General features: G+C 42.7%; 1 protein-coding gene across 7 annotated transcripts in view; it reads right to left on the bottom strand.

Moving 5' to 3' along the window:
• myo15b (myosin XVB) overlaps positions 1 to 18405 on the bottom strand; it is a 248999-nt gene that overhangs the window by 109587 nt on the left and 121007 nt on the right. For all 7 annotated transcript variants that reach the window (XM_069929307.1, XM_069929308.1, XM_069929309.1 and 4 more), the window contains 2 exons: positions 11666 to 11723; positions 6504 to 6634 (listed from right to left, as the gene is read on the bottom strand). In XM_069929307.1, the coding sequence (XP_069785408.1) occupies positions 6504 to 6634; positions 11666 to 11723 (189 nt within the window). The remainder of the gene's footprint in view (positions 1 to 6503; positions 6635 to 11665; positions 11724 to 18405) is intronic.

The following is an 18405-nucleotide window of genomic DNA, read 5'->3' as shown; positions in this document are numbered from 1 at the left end:
AGAAGAGGAAGAACACAGAAATGGAAGAAGGAGGGAAGGGCAAGTACATGGATATATATTTTTTTAAAGAATACATGGAATCAATAAAAGAATGGCAATCACAAGAATTTAGTGAAATAAAAAGGAGAATAAAAAGTACAGAAGAAAAAATGAATAGATTAGAGATGGTCATGTCAGATATAGGAAAAAGAGTGGACAAGGTGGAAGAACGAGAAACAGCTGTAGAAATGGAAGTAGAGGACAACAGAGAAATTAGAAGAAGCTAATAAAAAAGTTAAAGAGACACAAGAGCTGTTAGCTCAGAAGATAGATATAATGGAAAATTATAATAGAAGAAATAATATAAAGATAGTGGGCCTTAAGGAAGATGAAGAAGGCAAGAATATGAGAGAATTTATAAAAGATTGGATCCCCAGGGTCCTAGGAAGACCAGAATTACAGGAAGAAATGGAAATAGAAAGGGCACATAGAACATTAGCCCCTAAACCACAACCACAACAAAAACCAAGATCCATTTTAGTAAAATTCCTAAGATATACAACAAGAGAAAATATATTGGAGAAAGCAATGAAGAAAATAAGAGAAGACAAAAAGCCACTGGAATACAAAGGTCAAAATTTTTTTTTCTATCCAGATATAAGTTTTGAACTCCTGAAGAAGAGGAAGGAGTTTAATACAGCAAAAGCGATCCTATGGAAAAAAGGATATAAATTTATGCCAAAGTACCCAGCGGTACTTAAAATAGTTATTCCAGGGCAGCAAAACAGACTATTCTCGGATCTGGAGGAAGCACAAAAATTTGCAGAACAACTACAAAACAGACAGAGAGAGGAAGATATGTAACGAGAGCAAAAATGACCATGAACTATATATATGTGTGTATATGGGTATATAAATATATGTGTGTGTATGTATATATGTGTGTACATGAGTGCATGTGTATTTAAAAGAAAATATATAGAATATAGATAAGAATTAATAAGGGAAAGAAAGGGAAGAGAGGAAGTAAGGAGGGAATTAAGAGAGTGACCTTTGTTGTATATGAAAATTAAAATCTTTTCTGGGGGGCCTGGGTGGGGAGGAGTTACGGTCACTGCGAAATCAGTTGACGCTTGTGAGTGAATTCGCAAATCCAAATGGAGAGGGGAGATGTGGTTGCCCGACAAGGGATAAAGGGCAACTCAGGAAGGGGAGGGGATAGTGGGGTTAAAGAAATTTTAGACAGGAGAATAAGGGAAATGTTTTTTTTTAGGGAAATGTTTGATGTTTTAGAAATGTTGTCTTATAAAGTGTTGAAAACAAGAAAGCAGAAATGGATAAGAAGGAAAGGTGATGATGAGGAAACAGAAAGGAAAGATAAACAAAGTATGAAATGGCTATGTTGAACTATATGACTTTAAATATTAACGGAATACATAACCAAATCAAAAGGAAGAAACTGCTAAATTTACTGAAAAAAGAAAAAATTGATATAGCATTCGTGCAAGAAGCACATTTAACTGAAATGGAGCACAAAAAAATTAAAGAGAGATTGGATAGGACATGTAACAGCAGCGTCATATAATTCAAAAGCTAGAGGAGTAGTTATATTAATCAGTAAAAATGTACCAATTAAAATAGAAGAGGAAATAATAGATCCAGCAGGGAGATATGTAATGATAAAATGTCAGATATATTCAGAGTTTTGGAATTTACTCAATGTATATTCACCTAACGAAGAAGATCAAAAATTTATGCAAGATATTTTTTTGAAGATAGCAGACACGCAAGGGAACATACTAATAGGAGGGGATTTCAATCTTAATTTGGATTCAAACATGGACAAAACTGGGAAAAAAATTAACAGAAAGAACAAAGTAACCAAATTTATAATTAAATCGATGGAAGAAATGCAACTTTTGGATATATGGAGGAAACAACACCCAAAGGAAAAGGAATATTCATATTATTCGAGTAGACATAAAACATACTCCAGAATAGACCTATTCCTGTTATCAGCTCGCATGCAAGACAGAGTTAGAAAAACAGAATATAAAGCTAGAATATTATCGGACCACTCACCCCTGATATTGACAATAGAGTTAGAGGACATCCCTCCAAGAATGTATAGATGGAGATTAAACTCCATGCTACTTAAAAGGCAGGATTTTAGAGAATTCATTGAAAGACAAATTAAAATGTACTTTGTAATAAATACAGAATCAGTGAAAGATAAGTTTATACTATGGGACGCAATGAAAGCGTTCATCAGAGGGCAAATAATAAGTTATGTAATCAAGATGAAGAAGGACTACAATCAGGAAACAGAGCAGTTGGAAAGGGAAATAGCAAATATAGAAAAAGAATTAGCAATGAAGGAAGACACAACTAAAAGAAGAGAATTGGAAGATAAAAAAATAAAATATGAAACACTACAAACATATAAGGTGGAGAAGAACATAATGAAGACAAAACATAAATATTATGAACTAGGAGAAAAAATGCACAAAATTCTAGCGTGGCAGCTTAAGACAGAACAAACTAAGAGAATGGTATTGGCATCAAGGAAAAAAGACAAGCAAATCACATATAATCCAACAGAGATTAATGAAAACTTCAGAGAATTCTACGAACAATTATATCAAACTGAAAACGAAGGGAAAGAAGACAAAATAGATGAATTTTTAACTAAAATTGAACTACCGAAATTACAAACAAAGGAACAAAATAAATTAACAGAACCATTTGAAATAGTAGAAATACAAGAGATAATAAAAAAACTACCGAATAATTAAACACCAGGAGAGGATGGATTCCCAATAGAATTCTATAAAACATTTAAAGATTTATTAATTCCTCCCCTCCTGGAAGTAATCAACCAGATTACTAAAACACAAAGCTTACCAGATTCATGCAAAACAGCAATAATTACAGTAATACCAAAGACAGGGAAAGATCCACTCTCACCAGCATCATATAGACCAATATCTCTACTTAACACAGATTATAAGATAATAGCTAAACTATTAGCAAACAGATTAGCCAACTATGTACCAAAAATAGTAAATCTAGACCAAACTGGATTTATTAAAAAAAGACGAACAACAGACAATATTTGTAAATTTATTAACTTAATTCATGCAGTAGAAGGAAATAAAGCTCCAACAGTAGCGGTTGCTTTAGACGCAGAGAAGGCCTTTGACAGAGTAGAATGGAATTATTTATTCAAAGTACTACAAAAATTCAGCTTACCAGAGAAATATATTAATTGGATTAAAGCATTATATAAGGGGCCATTGGCGAAAGTGACAGTAAATAGATATATATCAAAACAATTTAACTTAAACAGATCAACAAGGCAGGGTGCCCACTATCGCCCTTATTGTTCGCGTTAGCCATAGAACCACTAGCAGAACTGATAAGAACAGAAAATAAATTAAAGGGATAAAAATAAAAGACAAGGAATATAAAATCAGTTTATTTGCAGATGACGTTATAGTATACTTAACAGAACCAGAAATATCAATAAAAGAATTACATAAGAAATTGAAGGAATATGGAGAAGTGTTGGGATACAAGATTAACGCAAATAAAAGTGAAGCAATGCCAATGAATAATGAGGATTTCTCAAAATTTAAGAAAGAATCACCATTCAGATGGCAAATGCAAGCAATGCGATACCTAGGTATACAAATAAATAAAAATCTCGGCCATCTATATAAACTCAATTATTATCCACTAATGAAAAAAACAGGACGATTTAGAGCATTGGAAAGACTTAACATTAACACTAATAGGAAGGATAAACTGTATTAAAATGAACATTTTCCCAAGGATACAATACCTATTTCAGGCATTGCCAATACACTTGACAGAGAAATTCTTCAAGGAGTTAAAGAAAATAATAAGGAAATTTTTATGGAAAGGGGGGAAACCGAGGATAGCACTAGATAAGTTAACAGAATGGTATAAACAAGGAGGCTTACAACTGCCAAACTTTAAAAATTATTATAGAGCCGCACAATTAAGATACCTATCAGATTTCTATCAAACAAGGGAAAAGCCAGATTGGACTAGATTAGAACTAGATAAAATAGGGGAGAAGATACCTGAACATATATTATATAAATGGGATGAAAAATTGGTACAACGTAGGAATTCTCCAGTATTACATCATCTGCTCAATATTTGGAAGAAGATTCATGTAGAAAGGAATAAAACAAATTACCAACTACCAAAACTAATACTGACGCAAAATCAGCTAATCCCTTTTACAATAGATAACCTTTCCTTTAGAGAATGGGAGAAAAAAGGGATCAAAAGAATAGAAAATTGCTTTTCGGGAAATAAATTATTATCCTTTGAACAAATGAAGGATAAATATAATATAACTCATGATACAATGTTTGCATACTACCAACTGAAAACCTACTTGAAGGACAAATTGGGAAACAGTCTGAGGTTACCAGAAGGAAGCAATTTTGAATATGTGATTACAGACACAATGATAATCAAAAAATTTATAACAAACATGTATATTAAACTACAAGAAAAGGAGAACGAGGAAACAAATGGTAAAACTAAACAAAAATGGGAACAAGATCTAAAGATAAAGATAAAGAAGGAAACATGGGAGAAGTTATGCTCAGGAACTATGAGAAATACAATAAATACGAGGTTACGTATGATACAATATAACTGGATACACAGGCTATACATTACACCTCAAAAGTTAAATAAATGGGACCCAACAGTATCTGACAGATGTTTTCGCTGTAAAAAGGAAATGGGAACAACAATTCATGCAATCTGGACATGTGAGAAAGTGAAAAAAATTTGGGAAGATCTAAGCCAGATATTAAATAAAATCACAAAAAGCAATATACCAAAAAACCCAGAGATTTCCTCCTAAGTAACATAAAAAACAAAGAATTTGGACTTGATTTGGATGGTGCACAAAAAAAGATTTGTTAGGATAGCCCTAGCTGTAGCAAAAAAATGTATTATGTCAGCCTGGAAATTAGAAGATAACTTGAGAATACAACAATGGTATATAGAAATGAATAAATGTATTCCATTAGAAAAAATAACATATAATTTAAGAAATAATATTACAATATTTGAACAAATATGGGAGCCATACATGAAACATAATAGAGAAAACCTACCGGGGACATCTACCACCTAAAATGACAGAAGGAGAAGAGAATGAAAAAAACTGACTCAGTGGAATTTCTTGTTTATTTTTATTGAGTGACAACATTGTTTGACAGGTTTAATGTATCTTTGATTCTGAACTTTAAATGAATGGGAGGGGAGGTAGGGAGGGTGGTATGGGAAGAGGAGGGGGGGAGAAAACGACACTGTATATATTTGAAAATGAAAATGTATGTATCTTGATAAATGTGGTTTATAGTGTGAAAAATCAAAAATTAAAAAAAAGTTAGTCAGACAGGGACTCACATCAACAAAGCCTTGTTGTCCTTCTCTAATCAAGCCCTGCCTTTCTAAATGTAGATTCAACCTGTCCCTCAGAAATGTTTTCAAGCACTGCCCTACCTAAAACTCACTGGCCTGCAATTATCTGGATTCTTGAATAGAGAAACTACCCTTCGGGGAACTCACCAGTGGCCAATCACATTTACAAGTCTGTGTCAGGGTCCCAGCTATCTCCACCTTTGTTTCCCATACCCTCCTGGGATTCATCCCACACTTCCTACTGATATTTACTTTAAACTTAATTTAATCTCATTTTCAATTTAGGCATTCTGCATTTACTTTTATGTTTCTATTTCTTTATTCCAGTTACTTATTATCTTTCTCAATGAAGTTGATCCTAATGTTGTAAATGGGTGAGCTTCAGGACCCCTGGGTGCAGTGAACATTGGGATGAAGTCCTGTTGGGGAGCATACCTTTTCCAGTTCTATTGCAGCCAGCTGAAACAATGGAGATAATGTTATCTCTCGGCAAGATTTAAATCTGGCAATGCTTGGTTTGTGGTGAATGATTGATTTTTCCTCCTGGTTGATGTATCGGAAAGGAAGTATGCCATTATGAAATAATCCCTTTGACAGCATCATTCTCAAGGGTGGATCCTGGAATATTTTCCTTTGAAGCTTTGATTTTGCCTGACTAATTTGCCCCTTCATGTTCTGTTTGATACCAATCTTCACAGACAGTGACTTCAACATTGGCGTAAGCCAAAATATCTCAGGAAATTTGTCAAGGGTTTGATCTATCATGTGGTTGAAAAGATTACCCTTCAACAGGGTGAAAAGATTTTGAAAGGCATGATTTATGAAGTCCTCACTGGATCGGAACTGCAGAACTTGCCACATGAATCTCCATAGCTTTGCTCTCTGACCATCAAGAGTCATACAGGATTCCTGGTACAGTCAAACCGATGCAGTTCAAATTCAAGTGCCCACAACCAACACTCCAGGTCTGAGTCTGAAGATTCTCCTTTCCTGTAAGCCCCAAGTTTACCCCTCTCACTGCCAGCAGTTCTTGTCTCTTACTGTACCTGGAAATGGTCATTGATGAATTTACTGAAGGGGTAGTCATCCACATCTGCAGGGAGCGAGTGATTGATGATGGCCCTGACTTGTGGCGGGGAAATCTCCGTCACCTGATTCTCGAATGGTGGAGTACTTGCTGGGGGAGAAAAAAAACAGTAGCGTCGGCAACAGTATCAATACTGGTGATTCAAGTATCCCAGCCAAAGATCCATGAAATGGACAGAAAGAGCGTGGTGTCAGGGAAGGCAGACAAAAATAAACGGAATGCACATTCATTTTTACATCAAAAAAACCCTTTTGGACGTTTTCACAACATCACAAGACAAAGGAACGGAAGCATGCCACTCGGCCCATCGAGCCTGTTCCGTAAATCTACACTAGTTCCAATTTCTGGCCTTTTCCCCATATCCCTTGATGCCCTCACTAATGAGATACTTGTCTTTTCCCTGTTTAAATACTCCCAGTGATCTGGCTTCCACTGCTGTATGCGGCAGTGAGTTCCACAGATCCACGGCCCTCTGTGGATACAACGGATATCAAATTTTACAGCAAATCTCTGAACAAGTGCACAATACTTCACTGCATTAATAGACATCCTGTACCAAAAAAAACCCCACTAACGGTCCTTTCCTGAGACACACAGACATTCCACGTTTGACAGGAGGTAGGAATCCCATTCCTAAATGTTCCACTTTGCAAATGCAGCTGTCATTCCATTCCTGAAATACGTACACTACATGCACAAAAGACACTAATTTTAGTCTTTAAATCATTTCATTCCACACATCCACAGTATTTACGTCTCACAATGTCATGTCCCTACTGCCCTTCCCTCTACAAGGACAAGGGTTTTCTGATCCTCAAATATACATGGTAGTCCACCACTGGCCTACTGCAGGGAGAAACCTCTGTACCTGCAGAAGAGCACGGGGACAAGACAACACCTGGCCGGCTGTCAATCAGCCAACCTGAATGGACCAAGCCCCACCCAATCGGGTGTCAATCACCCTCCGGGATATAAGCCTGAGCCGGCCCTTCAAAGTCACTTTCAGAGCTCACAGCGGCATTACTCACAGCTGGCTTTGCGGAGTTTTACGTCGAATAAAGCCTGTTGTACAGACTTGTGGTTTTTATGTGTTCACTTCTGACCGACAGTGCACCCCAATAGTGATATTCTATTCTCAAAAACTGCTCCCTGCCATTCTCCAAACATCCCACACAGATAATCCACACATTGCCCAATCAATGCCCAAATAGACACTCCATATTCCAAATCAGCAAACGTATTTCTCTGTCTAAAGCAAGATGCAGTCCATCCCACGTTGCAACAAAACTACATTCTGAAAGACAGTCCCACAGAGCTCAAAAATATTGGCATTCAACTCCACATGAATTCCACTTCAAATGAAGAAATTCTAGTCCCAAAATTCTCTGATGCTTCCAACTTCTGAATATACAAACACAGCATTGTATTTTGTAAATGCATGTGATTGCAAGGCGATCAAGGTTGAGAAGTGAATATGCAGAGGTAATTTACATTCCAGGAAGTGATTCAGGAAGGAAAATAAGGTGTGGTTTTTCTGTTAATAAATGGTGACATCAAAATGGTGAGGAGCGACCTTAATGTCAGATCGAGCTGCAGAATCAGCTGGGAGCTTCGCGCGGAATCACTCACTCCCTCATCGGGTCAGTGAGGCCACTGGGGGCTGCTCTTCCATTTCCTGCGCACTCTCTCATCGACCCTATTTCTGAGACCCTCTCCACCCACTGCTTCAGTTCATTTTCCGACATGGGATATGCCGGTGATTCTGACTTGGGATTCCTTGAGCAGCTCCTTTTTTCAGAAGCTTGGGATGATGAGATTTAAGTCAGTACTACAGGAGTGTACTGCCTCTCCACCTACATTCCCACATTCCACCTACCCCATCACCAATGCCCTGATTCCCCAATCTGCCATTCTCCAAAATCCCCACCTTCTGACAACACCCTGCCCCATCCAAACAACCATCCAAGCTGCCTATCCCCCATTCCAAACCCTAAACCCTAGCCATCCAAACCACTTGCTAGATCAGGGCAACCCCAACGAGTGGTCAACTCAGTGGTGAGCAGGGATAGAGTCACCGAAGCACAATGCAGCCCTATGTGTTGTGGTTATACGACCGCCAGCCGACTGCAGGGGGTGATCTCTATGCCCGCAGGAAGACCACCTAAGGGACTGACTCCACCTGGCCGGCTATCAATCAGCCGACCTGAATAGACCCCCTAAGGGGCTGACTCCACCTGGCCAGCTATCAATCAGCCGACCTGAATATAAACCTGAGCCGGCCCCTCCTGAGCCAGTCACACAGGAGCCACCAGGGCTTGAACTGGTGTTCAGACTTTTACTGGAATAAAGCCTGTTGTACAGTCTTTCGAGTTTTGTGCTTGCTCGCTGCTACCTCAGCGCACTGCACATGTCCATGCCAGCCATTGCCTGTTTCAGCCAGTTAAGCCCATTATCCCCTTGAGTCTTTCCTATCTACGAACCTGTCTAAATTTATTTTAACATTACAATTGTTCCCACTTCTGCAACTTCCTCTGTCAGCTGTGTGAAACAGTTATCCGAGGGAACCTTTTCAATCTTTTCCCTCTGGCTTTTAATCTATTTCTTCTAATCTTCGCCTCCTCGACCCCGGGAAAAAGACTTGAGATCTTATCTGCGTCCTCTTTGTTACTACTCGGTCACCCGCACTCCAGAGAGAGTAGCCCCAGGCGAGACTCAAGCCCTCCAGACCCAGTACCACCCTTGTGAATTTTTCCCCATCCCTTCCTGCAGATGAATGATCAGAGCTATGTATAAAATTCCAAGTGCAGTTTCACTAATGCGTTGTCATGGTTACTGCCTCAATGCCCTAATCAATGGAGGTAAGTGTGCAAATGTCTGAGTTATCACTTTCAATGAACTATTAACTTGTAAGCCCGGTTTCTGTTCTGTAACAGTCTCCTGCTTTCATTTAACCTGCGCCTCTATGTTCAGGAACAGTTTCTTTTCAATGGCTATCAGGTTCTTGAACCTCCCCTTGTTACACTAATCATGGACTGCTCTGACACCACAAAAGGACTGTCTGCTCGACTGCAATGCCACTTACGTCGTGCACAATGGTAATGTGAATATTTATTATCAATCTTTATTTTAAATTTAATGTATACTATTGTAGTTTTTAATGAAATAACTGTTCAACTGCAGCAAGTAAGAATTCCGGTGCATACATACATTGTACAATGTATATGACAATAACTTCACTCCACGGGAGCACATGGTTGGCGTAGTGATTAGCGCAACGCTGTTACAGCACCAGGGACCGGAGTTCGAATCCCACGTTGTCTGTAAGGAGTTTGTACCTTCTCCCACGTCTGTGCGGGTTTTACCCGGGATTCCGGTTTCCTCCTACCGTTCGAAATGTACCGGGGGGGGTGTAGGTTAATGGGGTGTAATTGGGCAGCATTGGCCCGTGGGCCGGAATGGCCCATTTACTGTGCGGTATGTGTAAATTATCCAACTTCACACAACTTTCATCCAAGGTAAATTCCATCTGCCATTCTTTGACCCACTTTCTCAGTTGATCCTGTTGTAGATTCATAAAACCATCTTCGCTGTCCACTACCATCATTTTGTTGGCATCCCCAATCTTACGAACCATCGTAAAATGATTTAAATCTATTTATTTATTTATTTTCTAAGTTCAGACATGCAGCACAGTAACAGGCCTTTCAGACCACGAGCCTGTGCCACCCAATTAACCTACAGTTTTTGAAGGGTGGGAGGAAACCAGAGGCCCTGGGTAAAACGCAGACAGACACAGGGAGAACATACAAAATCCTAACGGACAGAGCGGGATTCGAACCCCAGTCTGGTCCCGATTGCTGGCTCTGTAAAGGTGTTGCACTAACTGCTACGTCAACTGTGCCGTCGTGAATATAGATGACGGACAACAGTGGACCCAGCATTGGCACACCACTGATCACACGTCTTCAATCTGAAAAGCAACCCTTCACTCTCACCCTCTGACTCCTCATGCCAAGCTCATTTTGTTTCCAATTGTTCTGCCCCCCCCTCCCAAAGTCCACGCAGAAAATAGCCAATGCCTTGTCCTCGTCAATTGCCTTGATCAACTCTTCAGAAAAGAGTCAACAAACAGCAGAAGTCAGGGGTTGTAGCGCGTCGAATGACTCAAAGACTTGTAGATTCAAACCAAAGCTTTTATTACCAAAAGACTGGAGCGTAGTTCATCGTGGTCGACCAGTCCAGACTGACCTGGGTCTGGTTAGGTGCAGCCCTTTATGACCTGGCCAGTAGATGTGGCTACGACTCTCAGCTAATCACTACTACTATATGTAAATATATACAGAGGTGATAGGATCCCATACTATCACAATGGTAAGAGGAGGGAGCAGGTTGACTTGAGTGGATGCAGGTGACCGGGACAAGATACTGGAGATTAATTCCCCATCTTTACTGAAACTGAATCGCTCACTCATACATCTTAGAGAGCAGTTAAGGATCAACTGCATGGCTTTAGGTCTGGAGACCGACATTGCTCAGATATAGGTTTTTAGAAGCCAGGTGAGGTTTTAGGTCAATCTGGTCATTTCATGGTCGAACTTATGACACCAAGTATTTTTTTTTAAGTTCCCTGGATGCTGTGATGAGATTTGAACTTCTTGCCAGAGTAACCACACATATTTCTGGATGCATATGAAAGACTGTAGTAAGAGCAGCTCTGTAAGGGCTGGGTGCTACGGCTGAGTGGGGGCATCAGTAGGTTACCACTGGGGGAGGAGGGTGGGGATTGCTGTTTGGAGGGACTGTGGTGAATAGAGGAACACAAAGACGGTAGATGCCGGAGACCTGAGTGAAGGAAGAGAAGCCGGAGGAACTCGGCAGGCCAGGCAGCATCCATGAGGAGAAATGATCATTATCCATCTCAAGAGAGGGTCCTGACCTGAATCCTTGACTGACTATTTTTCCCCATGGATCCACCTGGCCCATTGAGATCCTCCAGCTTCTCTTTGTACACAGCTAACAGTCTGGGTTGGATTTTCTAAGATACTCACACACAAGTGAAAGGGGACGTTGCCAATCTCCCCCAAACCTTGCACAAAGCATTGTCCATGGGTGTAGACTTACCCTCAGCCTGCTGTAACAGAACAGCCAGCTCCACTGGGATCTCAAGCAGTCCAATATTCTGGGGAAGGAAATGGAATTGCATTAGTTGGCGGTGTACGTTATGTGAAAGAAAACATTGTGGGGTTCTCTTTATATTTAGATAACAGCACAATAACAGGTCCTTCCAGCCTACGCCCAAATACCCACGTGACCAAATCAACCCACGAATCCCATATGGTAAGAAATATGGGAGGAAATCAGAGCAAAGAGGTTAGGGATGGGGTTGGGGTCAGGCATAGAATCATGGATAGGGGTCTGGGATGGGTTGGAATGGGGTAGGGTCAGGGATAGGACAGGGAGGGTCAGGGATGGGTCAGGATGGGGTAGGGTCAGGATATGGTCGGGAATGGGACAGGGAGGGTCAGGGATGGGTCGGGATGGGGTAGGGTCAGGAATAGCGTCGGGAATGGGACAGGGAGGATCAGGGATGGGTCGGAATGGGTCGGGATGGGGTGGGATGGGGTAGGGTCGGGAATGGGACAGAGAGGGTCAGGGATGGGGTCGGTGATAGGATCAATGGGGTTTGTGATGGGGGTCACAGATAGGGTCAGGGATGGAGTAGATGATAGATGGAGGGGAGTGTTCACAAGAATGGTTTGTGGATAGTGAGGGGGACGAAGTATGAGACCACATGTGCGTGAATACGTTAATGCAACTGACAGTCCTGTCCTGCACATGTATGTGTGTGTGTGTGTGTGTGTGTGTGTGTGTGTGTGTGTGTGTGTGTGTGTGTGTGGAGGGGTGTGTTTGTGTGTATGTGTGTGGAGGGGTGTGTGTGTGTGTGTGTGAGTGTGTTTGTGTGTATGTGTGTGGAGGGGTGTGTGTGTGTGTGTGGAGGGTTGTGTGTGTGTGTGGAGGGGTGTGTTTGTTTGTATGTGTGTGGAGGGGTGTGTGTGTATGTGTGCAGGGGTGTGTTTGTATGTGTGTGGAGGGGGTGTGTGTGTGTATGTGTGGAGGTGGTGTGTTTGTTTGTATGTGTGTGGAGGGGTGTGTTTGAGTGTGTGTGTGCGTAGATCCATTCAGCAGAGTTTGCCCCCAGTTGTCTTGTTCTCCCTACCCAATGAAGCAAAACTTCCCCCTATGAATTCTGTGTGATAGCTGACATGTACCAGGCGCCTCACATTCTGACTCAAGGATTACATGACTCCAAACCACACACTCCTTCCTGTGAAGGTGGGTGCCTGCAACAACAGGAATCCTTGATGACAGACCAGAGATGTCTCTGCTTTCATAGTCTGGGAACTCAGCTGCTCTCACATCGCCACCCTCGCTAGCCCCTTTTAAACTGCAGCCCCTGGGCAGCCCTCCTGGGACCCAGTGTGATTACTGGGGCAAAGGTGCTGGAACCACCTTTTAAATTGTAGGGGGATCAACCCATTAAACTGCCAGCCCAGCAATTTAGGGGGATCCTTCCCCCACAATGGCACGTCACACATTCACCGGAAGTACTGCTGGATGTTCAGATGCTAACTGTCTGGTGACGCACGCACGCAAGTGCTGATATCGCCGGAATAAGCAGGTCGGCCATTTTCCTGTTCGAATCATCCATGGACGTGACCCTAGGTAAGTTTAATTAGGTCCTCTGAGGTAGGTCAGGGACCCGGTTGGGTTCCGATGGCATTGACCAGGTTGGACCCTTTCAAACGCCGCATAAATGGGACGTTCACCCTGCAAATTGCCTGGTTAACCTCATTTTACACAGCAGTTGAAAGGGACTACTGAGACCTAGCAGAAGCAGACAACCAGTTGTAAGAAGAAGGCGCTAGGTGCACTTTCTGCCAGAAGTGCAAACTGGATGAGAAATAATTCCTTCATGGGCTGTCTTCCACCAGGAATGAACTGGTCTCCTTCAAATGACAAGCAAACTATCCAAATTCAGCTGCATCTTATAGCCAACAGTTAAAGCTGAGATACCTGGAACAGATTTTGTTCCACTCCAACTCAAGTTGCCCCCCCCCGCCCACCCCTCTCAAATCTTCTTTTGGTACATTGACGACAGCAGTTTGACTGCTGCTTCCTGCATTTAGACACAAACCAAACACACTGTTTCCAATATTGATGGCAGTTTTCATCCTGGTCAACCTTTCCAATGGTTCATCTCTGACTCTTCCCTTTCTCCATCTCCATCGTTGGGGACAGGCTGGTTATAAACACCCATTACAAGCCTGCCTTCGTTGTGACTCCATACCCTATCTCCACTAAGGGCTCCATTCACAGTTCCTCCATCTCTGTGTATCTGTGAAAAGCTGTCCACAGAGGTGCATCAAAAAATGTTAACCGTGACTTTTCTTCCCCCTTGGTGGAAACAGCTATTGACCACATCATATCTATTTTCTGAAGCTCTGATCTGTGCTCCAAGACGGGCTAAGGACAGCTCGGAACATTCCCCCACTAGTCTCCACATTCAATAAGTTAATTGTCACAATTTTTACCACCTTTGCTGATTTTCCACCACCTGGTGCACCCCCACCTCAACCCACCACCTCATCACCATTCCAAAGGGGCCATACCCTGGATGACTTGCCGATATACTCTTCCTTCCCCACCAATAATACCCTTCTCACGGACTTTCCCCACACCATCCAATGGAGATAAATAATTCCCTTCTCATGGACTTTCCCCACACCACCCACTGGAGGTACACAATTCCCTTCTCATGGACCTTCCCCACATGACCCACTAGTGGTACACAATTGCCTTCTCATGGACCTTCCCCACACCACCCACTGGTGGTACACAATTCCCTTCTCATGGACCTTCCCCGCACCACCCACTGGTGGTACACAATTCCCTTCTCATGGGCCTTCCCCACACCACCACTGGTGGTGCACAATTCCCTTCTCATGGACTTTCCCCACACCACCCACTGGTGGTACACAATTCCCTTCTCATGGACCTTCCCCACATCACCCACTGGTGGTACACAATTCCCTTCTCATGGACCTTCCCCGCACCACCTATTGGTGGTACACAATTCCCTTCTCATGGACCTTCCCCACACCACCACTGGTGGTACACAATTCCCTTCTCATGGGCCTTCCCCACACCAACCACTGGTGGTTCACAATTCCCTTCTCATGGACCTTCCCCACACCAACCACTGGTGGTGCACAATTCCCTTCTCATGTACCTTCTCCACACCACCCACTGGTGGTACACAATTCCCTTCTCATGGACCTTCCCCACACCACCATTGGTGGTACACAATTCCCTTCTCATGAGCCTTCCCCACACCACCACTGGTGGTACACAATTCCCTTCTCATGGGCCTTCCCCACACCAACCACTGACGGTACACAATTCCCTTCTCATGGACCTTCCCCACACCATCCACTGGAGGTACACAATTCCCCACACCACCACTGGAGGTACACTGCCTGTCCTTTTACCACTTCCTTTCCCACCATGCAGGGACCCAGATGAAATTTGCATTTTTACCAATCTAGCACATTGCAGCAGTCAGTGGTCACGACGTGGGTCTCCTCGGCACGTGGATGATTGCTTTGCACAGTTCAGTCTTCAAGGGAAACCTTGAGCTTCTAGTTGCCTGTCACTTTCATTCCCCATCCCACTCTGACCTGATGTAACTTCTTGACCTTATAGTGAGGCTAAACATAAGCTTGCGGAACAACAACCCAACTTTCTTCTGGGCACATTGTAGCCTTACAAACTCAATGTGAAATTCAACAACATCCGTGTCCAGGAGAGACAAATTCTACTGTTTGGTTATCCATCTGTCATATTTACTTAGTTCTTTCCCCTTCTCCACAGACATTGCCTGATCTGCCGGGCATTTCTATAAATCTGCCTTCAGTTTCAATTTCCCATGACAGCTCACATTTTATATGTCCCCTTGTTCATTTGCTCGCTCCTTCTACCTACCCTCATTAGTCTATCAGATAGCTGAAAAACAGCTTATCAACCCAGGCCCCACCCTATCAGAGATTTTTCCTTTGCCCTCCCCATCGCTCCGCCCCCTCTTGGAAAGTTAAAACAAATTGGCTTTCTCGCTTTCCCAGCTATGTACCTGTCCAAGTATCTTTTAAATGTCCTAATTGTACCCGGCCCAACCACTGGCACCTCATACTCTATTCCCAGCACCCACTGTGTGAAAATGTTGCCTCTCAGGTTCTCTTTAAATCTCTTCCCTCACACCTTAAATGTGTGCCCTCCCCTACCCTGGGTAAAAGAGACTGCGACCATTCACCTTATCTAAGTCCCTCGTGATTTTACATAGCTTTAAAAGGTCACACCTCAGCCTCCTGCACTCTTTCAGTTTCTCTAATGTCTCCTTACAGGTCAAGCCCTCAGGTCCTGGTAAAATCCTTGTGAATCTTGTCTGCACCCTTTCAGGCCTAATGACATTGCTTGGTGACCAGAATAGAGCACAATTCTCCAAGTGCGGTCTCACCAACATCTTGTACAGGACTAAATGAAGTCCCAACTCTGGTACTCATTGCCCTGTCTGATGAAAGCAAGTGTGGCAAACGCCTTCTTCACCACTTTGAGGGAACTCTGTACCTGTACCCCAAGGTCACTCTGTTCTATCACTCTCTCCTGAGCCCAGCCATTCACTGTGGTTTACCCTGGTTTAACTTCCCAAAATACAATACCCTCACATGCCTGAGTTGTATTCCATCTGCTGCGCCTTGGTTTGTTTCTCCAGTTGATCTCATTGTTATTGTAATCTTCGACAACCCTCTTCACTCTCCACTATGTCACTAATTTTGGCGTAAATGTATAGACTCCAATCACCAGTGGACCCAGTACTGGTCCCTGTGGCACACCACTGGTCACAGATCTCCAACCTTAGTAACAACCCTTCCCCATCACCCTCTGTCACCAAGCCAATTTTGTGACTCATTGGCCAGTTCACTTTTAATCTCATGTGATCGAACCTTCTGGACTAGTCTACAAAACAATGCGCGCCACACTGTCCTCATCAATCCTTTATCATCTCCTCAGAATTAAATTTTTAATTTAAATTTTTGTTTCTTCTTAAATTTAAATTTGGACATACAGCATGGTAACAGGCCATTTCAACCCACGAGCCCATGCCACCCAATGACACCCAATTAACCAACACCCCCTCCCCCCCAGTACATTTTGAATGGTGGGAGGAAACCAGAGACCCCGGGGAAAACCCATGCACAGACACGGGGAGAACGCACAAACTCCTTACAGACAGCACAGGATTCAAACCCTGGTCCCGATCACTGGTGACGTTATAATTTCGCCCTAACCACTACGCCAACCACTCCTCATTTAAACCCAATTTCCATGCTGACTTTCCCTAATGCAATGTTTTCAACCCTTTTTTCCCCACTCACATACCGTGCCATAGGGGCTTTGTGGTTAGGAAGGGATGACTTCAGGTGGAGTCTGAGTGGATAAAAAAGGTTGAGTCCCACTGTCCTAATCTACCTCTGGTAGATTCTGTCCCTCAGAGACCCCTCCAGTAACTTTCCCACCTCTGATGTTGGGCTCTTCGGCCTGTAGTTTCCTGGCTTGTGTTTGCAGCTCTTCTTGAAGTATAGCATTAGTTCCCCCCTCCAGTCTTCCGGCACCTCATCTGTGGTTAATGACGATACAAATATCTTCTTGTGTTTTGATGAAGAGCTCAAGCCTAAAACGCTGGTTACGTATCTCTACTTGAAGGTTGCTGTTTGACCTGCTGAGCTTCTCCTGCATTTTGTTTTTTGACATACAAATATCTTTGCTAGGGCCAGAACAATTCCTTGCCTAGCTTCCCATGACATCCAAGCATGCTCTTGGTCGGGCCCTGGGGAATTTACCCACCGTCATCCACTTTAAGACTACCAGCTCCTCCCTTTTTACAATGCGAACATGACTCAAGATTTCACTATTCATTTTCCTGAACCCTCTCGCTTCCCTGACTTTCTCCATGGCAAATACAGTTGAGAAATATTAACTTAAGACCTCTCCCATCAACCTTCAAGGGAACTGTCTCCTGAGTTACCCTTTATTATACTTGCAGAATGCATTCCAATATTGGCTCTGTTTCTTTTAAACATCATAAATGGCCTCGATCACCCCGGTCACAATCCCTTCTTACCACTACCTTCGGGAGAAGGTACAGAAGCCTGAAGACCAGCACCTTTTGGATCAAGAACAGCTTCTTTCCAACAGCTATCACACTCTTGAAGCTCCCCTTTGCCGTACTAATCATGGACTGTTCTGGCACCTCAGCAGGAGGTGAATATTTATTATCTATCTATCTCATGTATTGATTGTCAGTTTTTAATTATAGTGTTTCTTTATTGGAGTCTGTCCGGCTGCAGCAGGTCAGAATTTCAGTGTGCATTGTATAATGTATATGACAATAAACATCAGTAATTTATCGATGCTGCCTGACCTGCTGAGTGTTTCCAGCTTCTTCTGTTTATAAAAGCGTTGGCCTTGTACCTGTGACTCCCTGAGTATGAGAGAACATTTCACGAGCCTCCAATCACTCTGGTGCACATCCAGCATGGAGCAGGATTCGAATCCTGGTCTCGATCCCTGGCGATGTTATAACTTTGCCCTAACCACTACACCAACCCAGCTGCCCGCTCTCATTTAAACCCAATTTCAATGCTGGCTCTCCCTCATGCAATGTGCTCTAACCCTGGAGTGTGGAGACTAGACAGAGAAGAACTTCTACTCGGATTGACGAGCCACCCAGGAGGATCAGATCATTC

Source organism: Narcine bancroftii, chromosome 3, assembly GCF_036971445.1.
Source record: "Narcine bancroftii isolate sNarBan1 chromosome 3, sNarBan1.hap1, whole genome shotgun sequence".
Classification (NCBI taxonomy): domain Eukaryota; kingdom Metazoa; phylum Chordata; class Chondrichthyes; order Torpediniformes; family Narcinidae; genus Narcine; species Narcine bancroftii.
This window is presented reverse-complemented; position numbering and strand designations above follow the sequence as displayed.